Source organism: Cottoperca gobio, unplaced genomic scaffold, assembly GCF_900634415.1.
Source record: "Cottoperca gobio unplaced genomic scaffold, fCotGob3.1 fCotGob3_64arrow_ctg1, whole genome shotgun sequence".
NCBI lineage: Eukaryota > Metazoa > Chordata > Actinopteri > Perciformes > Bovichtidae > Cottoperca > Cottoperca gobio.
This window is the reverse complement of record NW_021167060.1, coordinates 702,501-712,500: the sequence shown is the minus strand read 5'-3', so window position 1 is coordinate 712,500 and position 10,000 is coordinate 702,501. Positions and strand designations below refer to the sequence as shown.

The window sequence follows — 10,000 nt, the reverse complement described above, 5'->3', positions numbered from 1 at the left end:
CAGTCTCATGGAGTGCCAGGACGCCGCTGTGTCCTCCCTGAGCTGGGCTCTGATCGTCGGGGGCTCTGCGTACCTTGTGCATCAGACCCGGAGCCACACGCAGTACGGCCGCTACGTGGCCGCGGAGGGTCTCTGCTGCCCGGCCAGACTCGGCTGGTTCCTGCAGGAAGTCCCGGCCCTCCTGCTGCCGCTGCTGCTGCTGCTGCAGCCCGACGAGCCGCAGAGCAGCCGAGACAGAACCCGGAGGATCCTGCCGCTGTGCACCTTCATGCTGCACTACTTCCACAGGTGGAGTACTGCCGCGCAGTGACATGGAGTCAGAGTACTTACAGTTAGTACTGATGCAGTAAATGTACTTAAAGTACTTAAAGTAAAGTACTGATTGTACAGTAAATGTAGTTAAATTACTTAAAGTAAAAGTACTGATTGTACAGTAAATGTAGTTAAAGTACTTAAAGTAAAGTACTGATTGTGCAGTAAATGTAGTTAAAGTACTTAAAGTAAAGTACTGATTGTGTAGTAAATGTAGTTAAAGTACTTAAAGTAAAAGTACTGATTGTGCAGTAAATGTAGTTAAAGTACTTAAAGTAAAGTACTGATTGTGTAGTAAATGTAGTTAAAGTACTTAAAGTAAAAGTACTGATTGTGCAGTAAATGTAGTTAAAGTACTTAAAGTAAAGTACTGATTGTGTAGTAAATGTAGTTAAAGTACTTAAAGTAAAGTACTGATTGTGTAGTAAATGTAGTTAAAGTACTTAAAGTAAAGTACTGATTGTGTAGTAAATGTAGTTAAAGTACTTAAAGTAAAGTACTGATTGTGTAGTAAATGTAGTTAAAGTACTTAAAGTAAAGTACTGATTGTGTAGTAAATGTAATTAAAGTACTTAAAGTAAAGTACTGATTGTGCAGTAAATGTAGTTAAAGTACTTAAAGTAAAGTACTGATTGTGTAGTAAATGTTGTTAAAGTACTTAAAGTAAAAGTACTGATTGTGTAGTAAATGTAGTTAAAGTACTTAAAGTAAAAGTACTGATTGTGTAGTAAATGTAGTTAAAGTACTTAAACATCAGGAGGACACGTCCCCTCCTGTAGATACACTCTGTACAACATGTGAATGTGAAGAGGAAGGAAGTGTTTTCAACCACCTGCTTTCTATTCCATGCACATACAGAGTTAGGTTTAAGTTTAAGACAACTTCCTTTTACATTGACTGTAGAAGTGTCTGATGGGACTTATCTGTGTCTTGTGAACATTAATCGTTTAGTTGTATTGCCTCTGAAGCCACACAGCGTCGAGAGGAGCAGCTATGAGTTTAACAGCAAGTGGATTTGTTGTCTTCCTTCTCTCTGTACCAGGTAATGTTTATCCACATTTACATCGTAGGACATTTACTTATTCAAAGCAGCTTTAAATGGCATTAAGAAGATATTCTAAATAACTCTTTCAAGTCTGTCTTTACTCAGATAAGAAGATAATATTTTCCTCCCTGAAATGTAGTTTACGTAAAAGTGCTCTTCTGCTCTGCCCTGGAAAAATGTGTAAAGTGTGTCCAGTTCTAGTTAGACAGATGAATGATGTTTAAAGTTTAATAATACTAATAATAAGCTTTATTTGTATAGCACCTTTCATACAAGAAGTGCAGACCAAAGTGCTTCACAGCAAAAACATAACAATTAGTACAAGGACAGAATAAGAGCATTTACAGTACAATAATCACAGTGTAGATGTACATGAGTCTGAAGTACCATTATAAAAATAGCAGAATTAAAATTGTATTAAAATAGCAGATAAAATAGCAGAATTAAAATATAAAATCACATTGGAATTCATGCCTAGTTTCCCTATTTGTGCCGTACTTAATGACCCTACTGCCGGGAAATCACATTCATCACCATTCTTGTAAATGTTTTAAACTGTCAGGGCCATATTTTGAAAGCATGAGATCAAGAATGCGCCCTGTGGCCCTTCAACTGTTTTACTCCCTTTGGTTAAAGCCAGTTTTTCTCCAATACACATTTATCTGAGAAACTTCCTCTTGTTCCCGTGGTAACACAGTCTATTTGTGTTATGGGTACGTCCAGAGGAGACCCAGGCGCAGAACACTAGACTCTGGAAACGGAGTAAGGTTAAATAGTTTATTAAAGCAATACTTTATAGTAGGCAGATGGTGAGAGAATGCAGGTAGGCAGGCAGGTAGACAGGTAGACAGGTAGACAGGTAGACAGGTAGACAGGTAGACAGGTAGACAGGTAGACAGGTAGACAAGTTATGCTGTGATCCAGGGTAGTAGAGAAAACAATCTGGTGATGAGTGGCTGGAAGACCGGGGTTGATAAACTGTGCTGGGATGAGTTGATTGTAGACAGGTGAGCAGATTGGAGTTGAATGAGATCAGCTGCTGAAGTCTTTGGCCGCGCCCCTGCCACATACACACACACACACACACACACACACACACACACACACACACACAAAGAGACAGGGAAAACATGGACCGGAAAACACTAGGGATACAGATGGGACCGTGACAGTACCCCCCCCTCAACGGGAGCCTCCAGGCGACCCACCAGGCTTGTCCGGGTGGTCCCGGTGGAAATCCCGAATGAGAGAGTGGTCCAGTATGAGCCTGCGGGACAATACATCCTCTCCTCTGGACCGTATCCCACCCAATCCACCAGGTACTGGTACCCACGGCCCCGTCGGCGGATGTCCAACAGTCGTCGGATGTCCAACAGTCGTCGGACCGTGTAGTCCGGGTGGCTGTCGATGATTCTGGTGGGTGGAGGGGCGACGGTAGGAGGGCACAAAGGACTAGAGGAAACTGGTTTCAACTGAGATACATGAAAGGTGGGATGAATCTTCAGGAATGATGGTAATTTCAGTCTGACTGCGGATGGGTTAATTACCCTCTCCACCTCAAATGGACCAATGAAGCGAGGCTTTAATTTCTTGGATTCCGCCTGTAATGGAATGTCTTTAGAAGATAGCCAAACTCTCTGACCTATTTGCCACTCTGGTGCGGGGGTCCGGTGACGGTCGGTGATGCGTTGGTTACGCTCAGTGGTCCTCAGCAGAGCCGAGCGAGCACCCCTCCAAATCTTCCTGCAGCAATGCAGATGAGCTTGGACTGAGGGCACTGCAATCTCGTCCTCCTGTACTGGAAACAAAGGTGGTTGATATCCCAAAGAGCACTCAAATGGAGACACACCCGTGGCGGCGCAGGAGAGCGAGTTGTGGGCATTCTCGATCCAGGGAAGATGAACACTCCAGGAAAAGGGATTCTGAGCTGTGACGCACCGTAGCATGGACCCCAGGTCTTGGTTGGTCAGAAACGATGTCACTGGGGATGCCATGTAAACGGACCACATGGCTGACCAGGAGACTGGCAGTCTCGAAGGCAGTGGGGAGCTTGGGAAGGGGTATGAAGTGTACGGCCTTAGAGAATCTGTCCACGATGGTGAGATTGACTGTGTTTCCTTGGGAAAGTGGCAGACCAGTAACAAAATCCAAACCTATGTGACTCCACGGGCGACTAGGAACTGGGAGCGGCCGAAGCAAACCGGAAGGAGCCTGGTAGGAGGCCTTGCTGCGGGCGCAGACCATGCAGACAAGAACAAAGGCACGGGAATCAACCTCCATCGAAGACCACCAAAAGTGACAGCGAAGCAGGGAAAGTGTCCGTTTAACCCCTGGGTGGCAGGCAAAACGAGAGTCATGAACCCACTGAAGAACTTGGGAGCGCGCAGAATCCGGAACAAACAGACGGTTATTAGGACCATTACCAGGATCAGGTTTGAGCATTCCTGATAACTCCCTCTATCTCCCGCGTAACGTAGCCCACTATGCTGGAAGAGGGAACAATAGTATCAGGAGCGGCCGAATCCTGGTCAATGGAAAACAGTCTGGACAAAGCATCAGGTTTACCGTTCTTGGAACCTGGACGAAAAGTCAGTGTGAAATTGAACGTGCCGAAGAACAATGCTCAGCGAGCTTGCCAGGAATTTAGTCTCTTGGCGGATTGAATGAAGCCAGGTTCCTGTGATCCATCCAGATGACGAACGGCTGCTCGGTCCCCTCCAATCAGTGTCTCCACTCCTCCAGTGCCAGCTTAACCGCGAGTAGTTCCCTGTTGCCGACCTCGTAGTTCTGTTCAGCCCCAGACAGGCGTCTGGAGAAAAACGCACAAGGATGGAGCTTCTGGTCCGTTGTAGAGCATTGGGACAGAATTGCCCCTACTCCAGAGTTGGAGGCATCCACCTCGACAATAAACTGCAAAGCTGGGTCGGGATGAATGAGGACCGGAGCTGACGTAAACCATATCTTCAGCTCTGTAAATGCAGCCTCAGCCTGAGGAGTCCATGAGAAGGATGCTGCCGGGGATGTAAGTTGATTGAGGGGTCCGGCAACCCAGCTGTAGTCCCCAATGAACCGCGGTAGAAGTTAGCGAAACCCAGGAAACGCTGAAGTTGCTTCCGAGTGGTAGGTTGGGGCCACTGAGCCACTGCTTGAACCTTCTCTGGATCCTTCACAAACAATTTATTCTCCAGAAGCCTTTGGAGAACTTGTTGCTCGTGTTGTACATGCTCCTCCAAAGTGCAGGAAAAAATCAGGATGTCGTCCAAATAAACATACAGAACGATTCAGTAGGTCTCGGAGGACATCGTTCACTAGAGCCTGGAAAACGGCGGGTGCATTGGTGAGTCCAAATGGCATCACCAATTATTCAAAATGACCAAGGGGGGTGTTGAATGGCGTCTTCCACTCATCCCCCTGCCGTATGCGGACCAAATGGTAAGCGTTCCTGAGGTCGAGCTTGGAGAAGACGGTAGCTCCATGTAATGGCTCGAAGGCTGAATTGATGAGGGGCAGGGGATACTTGTTCTTAATAGTGATGTTGTTCAGACCCCGATAATCAATACATGACCGAAGCGATTTGTCCTTCTTAGCCACGAGAGAGTCTTGGATGTAGACTTCCATGGCCTCTCACTCAGGTCGGGACAGGTTGAATAAGCAGCTTGAAGGTAGAGGAGCGCTGGGAAGAGTGTCAATGGCACAGTCGTAAGGTCAATGAGGAGGCAGAAACAGGGTCCGCTGTTTACTAAAGACCTCTCCCAGGTTATGATAAACAGCAGGAACTGCAGACAAGTCGACTGACTCGGGTTTGGATATGGGTCTGGTGCAACCCGCTGGGGAAAGTGCACACTGCAGGCAGGAGGAGTGACAAAAAGAGCTCTAGCTCTTGACTTGACGAGTTAACCAGTCTATGTGGGGGTTGTGCAATTTCAACCAGGGCTGACCTAGTACTAGGGTGGGGAGAAGGCATAACGTGAAACCTTATCTCTTCATGGTGATTTCCTGACAGGATGAGATGAAGTGGTTCAGTGATATGATTGACCTGGGTCAGGAACCTTCCATTCAACCCTCTAGCAGATAGGGGCGTTGACAGAGGTTGAGTAGCGATACCGGCCAAGACCACTAATTGGGCATCCAGGAAACTCTCATCTGCTCCAGAATCAACCAGGGCTGGCAGGGAGAGAGCTTGTTGGTTCACCAACAATGTGGCCTCCAGGGGTCTTCGGTCTTGTGGAGCAGAAGAAGTGGTCTTGCTTGCCAGTATCCTCATCCTTACTGACGAGCTCCCTCTTTTGGTCGCTGGGGACAGGAGGTCAGGAAATGGCCGGAGTGAGGGCAATACATACAGAGTCTCTCCTTGAGTCTCCTGAGACGTTCCTCGGGAGTGAGTTGGGCTCTGCCTAGTTGCATCGGCTCCACAGAAGATAGGTGGGAAGAGGAGACTACCTGTTTGGTATTAGGGTAACAACAAGATCTGCACCGAGTCTAGCTGGAGAAGGAGGAACTACCTGAGAAGGAGACAACCTTGGGGACCAACTAGCCCTTTCCCTGCATCGTTCCCTAAGACGGTTGTCCAATCTTATGGCTAATGACACTAAGTCGTTCAAGCTGATAGACTCGTCCCTCACCGCTAACTCATCCTTAACAGCATCCTCTAACCCTGTACGAAAAACTCCCTCGAGAGCTGAGTCGTTCCAACCGGCCTCAGCTGCTAGTGTACGAAACTCAACTGAAAACTCGGCTACACCACGGTACCCTTGTCATAAGGCAAGAAGACGTTGTGACGCCTTCCTACCGCTGACCGAGTGATCAAACACTTTCCTCATCTCCAATAAAAACTCTGGGAGTGAAAAACAAAGAGAACCCTGACCCTCCCAGCTGAACCCCAGGCTAGAGCGCTATCAGTGAGTAGCCCAATAATGTAACTTATCTTGGCCCTGTCACAAACATATGTAGCGGGCTGCTGCTCAAAGACTAGCAAGCACCGTAACAAAAAAAACCTACATGTCCCTAAGTCTCCTGAATAACGATTGGGAGTGGGAATGTTAGGCTCACGTGATGGAGGATGAGGCCGGACTGGAGGGTAAAGTCTCCGGAGGGTTGGTCGGAGCAGAAGACATGAGGTGAGTAGAAATCAGGCTCAGCTGATGTCCCAGCTGTGCCATGTTGGCAGATAGTGATTGAAGATGGGCCATTACCTCACGGAGTGCTTGGTCATGGCGACCCACGAGAACACCCTGGTTAGCGAGAGCCTCACGGAGCGAGTCTGTGTCTGCTGGGTTCATGTTGGCCAGATTGTTCTGTTATGGGTACGTCCAGAGGAGACCCAGGCGCAGAACACTAGACTCTGGAAACGGAGTAAGTTTAAATAGTTTATTTATGCAATACTCTCCAGTAGGCAGATGGTGAGAGAAAAATGGTAAAGCCGGCAGGCAGGAGTTGAGCGACAAGTTATGCAGTGATCCTGGAAAGAGCAAGACAACAGGTTATACATAAAATGCAAAGTAAATTCAGATAGTGTCTATACTGAGGGGTCGAGATCTAAGCTACCGGGGTAGTAGAAACAACAATCTGGCGATGAGTGGCTGGAATACCGTCCTGGGATGAGTTGATTGTAGACAGGTGAGCAGATTGGAGTTGATGGGTTGAATGAGATCAGCTGCTGAAGTCTTTGGCCGCGGCCATGCCACATACACACACATACACACAAAGAGACAGGGAAAACATGGACAGGAAAACATATGCATGTTTTTAGAAACAAGTCATTATTAACACCAAGCAGTTTACAAAAGTTATGTCTAAAAATGATTTTCTTTCAAAGTTTGAACAATTTCCAAGTTATCATGTAAAACAGTAAACGGGACTCGTCAGAGGAGCACATGAGAGAATACTGCCTAATTATATTTCACACGGTCTATTACACAAGAAACTATTTACAGCACTGCAGTTACACACCTGCTGCCGTCCTTAACGGGTTCCTCAGCAGCTTGAAACACGAGTTCAGCCTCATCTTTCTTAGATGCATCGGCATTATGGTCTATCGCCCGTACAGTCTCGTCCTTTGCATGAATTCCCAATATTCCTATCTAAGTCTTAATGCAAAGGTAGATCTGTATTCATTAGGCCTACACACCTTTCTGTTCCTGTTCTTCCCCCTTCACACACGCAGCTCCTCTGACCAAAACTAGATTCTTTAACTTTTCCGGCTTCACTCGCTCTTTCTTCAAACAACAAACAATAAGCAATGAATTCACTTTTAAATTCTTTCCTATATCGCTTGTACTGTCCCTTTAACACTGTTGGTTCCTGTGCTGCCTGAACATTTACAGACACTCACATCAAAACCACGCAGTAGTTATCAGCAACAGAACAAAGCAACGTTTCACAATATGCACGCTATTTGTTTTCCAACCAACACAAGTTCACTTTTGATTTTCTTAAAAACAAATCAACATGCACTCATTATTCTTTCAACAGTTCATCCAAACAGAGACACACAGTAAACATGCATTTGTATTCACTTTTATCCTGCCAGCAATTCAAAATGTTTTTTTTACAATATATACCATTTTAGCTTTTTAATATCTAAGTTCTTTAGGAGAGTGACATTTCAGATTGTTTTATGCCTTACCTCGGCGAATCCATTGCACTCGGACACATTCTTGAATTTGCAGTTTTTCAGAAAGTGTGGTCTGCTCACCTTAGTCTTATTGTATTAGTCTTGTTGAGGCCTTGTTTGTGCCGAATGCAGGGTTCTAAAGGCCCTGTCACACATATCCGTATGACAGAAACGTATGCCGGCGGATCGGAAAAGTGAACATATACAGATACACATGTCTAACCTATTGTAGTTATAACAAAATATCGGCAACCCGCTGGTGTACGTTGATATAAGGTAAGGTATAAGTAGTGTTCATTAAGAGCAGGTGGTGTTACGCTGGTGTACGTTGATATAAGGTAAGGTATAAGTAGTGTTTGTTAAGAGCAGGTGGTGTTACGCTGGTGTACGTTGATATAAGGTAAGGTATAAGTAGTGTTCATTAAGAGCAGGTGGTGTTACGCTGGTGTACGTTGATATAAGGTAAGGTATAAGTAGTGTTCATTAAGAGCAGGTGGTGTTACGCTGGTGTACGTTGATATAAGGTAAGGTATAAGTAGTGTTTGTTAAGAGCAGGCGGTGTTACGCTGGTGTACGTTGATATAAGGTAAGGTATAAGTAGTGTTCGTTAAGAGCAGGTGGTGTTACGCTGGTGTACGTTGATATAAGGTAAGGTATAAGTAGTGTTCGTTAAGAGCAGGTGGTGTTACGCTGGTGTACGTTGATATAAGGTAAGGTATAAGTAGTGTTCATTAAGAGCAGGTGGTGTTACGCTGGTGTACGTTGATATAAGGTAAGGTATAAGTAGTGTTCGTTAAGAGCAGGCGGTGTTACGCTGGTGTACGTTGATATAAGGTAAGGTATAAGTAGTGTTCGTTAAGAGCAGGTGGTGTTACGCTGGGGTGCGTTGTTGAACGCTGATGTTTTGAGTATGTTCAAAATTACCGGACGTACCCGACGTGTGCTTCATAAGATATGCAGACGTTACGTTACGTTAGACATACGTGAATACGGAATACCTACATGAATATTTACCTACGTAAGTAAATACCTACGTGACTACGTTAGCGGTACGTTAGATATCGGCTACGTCGGCTGACGGTGAATCCTACAGCCAATGTATTGATAACAAGTGGATAACCTGTTCCTACCCGATGTTAAGATGATGCCTGACGACGGAGTAACTTATTAAACGTGTTTCTACAGTACAGCTAGCGTTCAGTATGCTAGCCGTTCTCCAGCATCAGCATGACGTGAACCAGATGGAACTTTTCCAGCTCCGTTGTCCAGACGCTCTGACACGTTTTAAATAAGTAAGTGATACGCTATCAATGTTTGACATACGTATAATAATTAGTTATGTTTACGTCAGCTACAACACCGCTGTGGAAAAGTTGGACGTATTTGGACTTTTCATATACGCTGGGATGTTTCTGCCATACGGAGCTGTGTGACAGGGCCGTGTGTCTGGCATGTTCGTCTGCGTTATCGTGGGGAAGTTGTGTCCTCCGGGTCGGAGATGAAGGATTGGATCTCCTCCACAGACACTTCTTTAAACTTAAACTGTTGAACAGTGGAACTCAGACTCAGCGTAACACTTAGTCAACAAGAAGATCACTGGAGAAGTTCAAAGTTAGATACAAGTGGAGTTTATTACACAGGTAAGTACATAACAGACTCTGAGTACCCTCAGCTGCGCACTGACCATGTACTGATCTGACCCACCCCCCCTCTTTATACCTTAGTTCACAGACTAAAACCAAGATGAGGATAAAGGTTGCTCATGTGTCCTGAGTCCAGCCCTCATGCAGGTAAATCAACCTGTCGTTTTCTCCACTTCTCCCTCTGAATCAGCACCTGGAGTTAAACTGACAGCCTTTTAGAGGGTGTTTCCAGGTCTTCAGCACATTTGAGGTCAGTCCTGTCCACAGGCCCCCCTCCCTCCTGATCTCATCCTCAATATGCTAAGGTCTCATAAATGTGTTTACTGTCTGGGTTTGAACTGGGACACTTCCTGTTCACTCTCACCAGTCCAGTGCTGGTATCAGGCC

The 10,000-nt window shown here is 45.7% G+C and overlaps 1 protein-coding gene across 1 annotated transcript in view; it reads left to right on the top strand.

Moving 5' to 3' along the window:
* Positions 1 to 7: 7 nt before the first annotated feature.
* Positions 8 to 10,000, top strand: part of srd5a2a (steroid-5-alpha-reductase, alpha polypeptide 2a) — a 17,757-nt gene continuing 7,764 nt past the window's right edge. The window contains exon 1 of the mRNA XM_029428303.1: positions 8 to 288. Coding sequence (XP_029284163.1) covers positions 8 to 288 — 281 coding nt within the window. The remainder of the gene's footprint in view (positions 289 to 10,000) is intronic.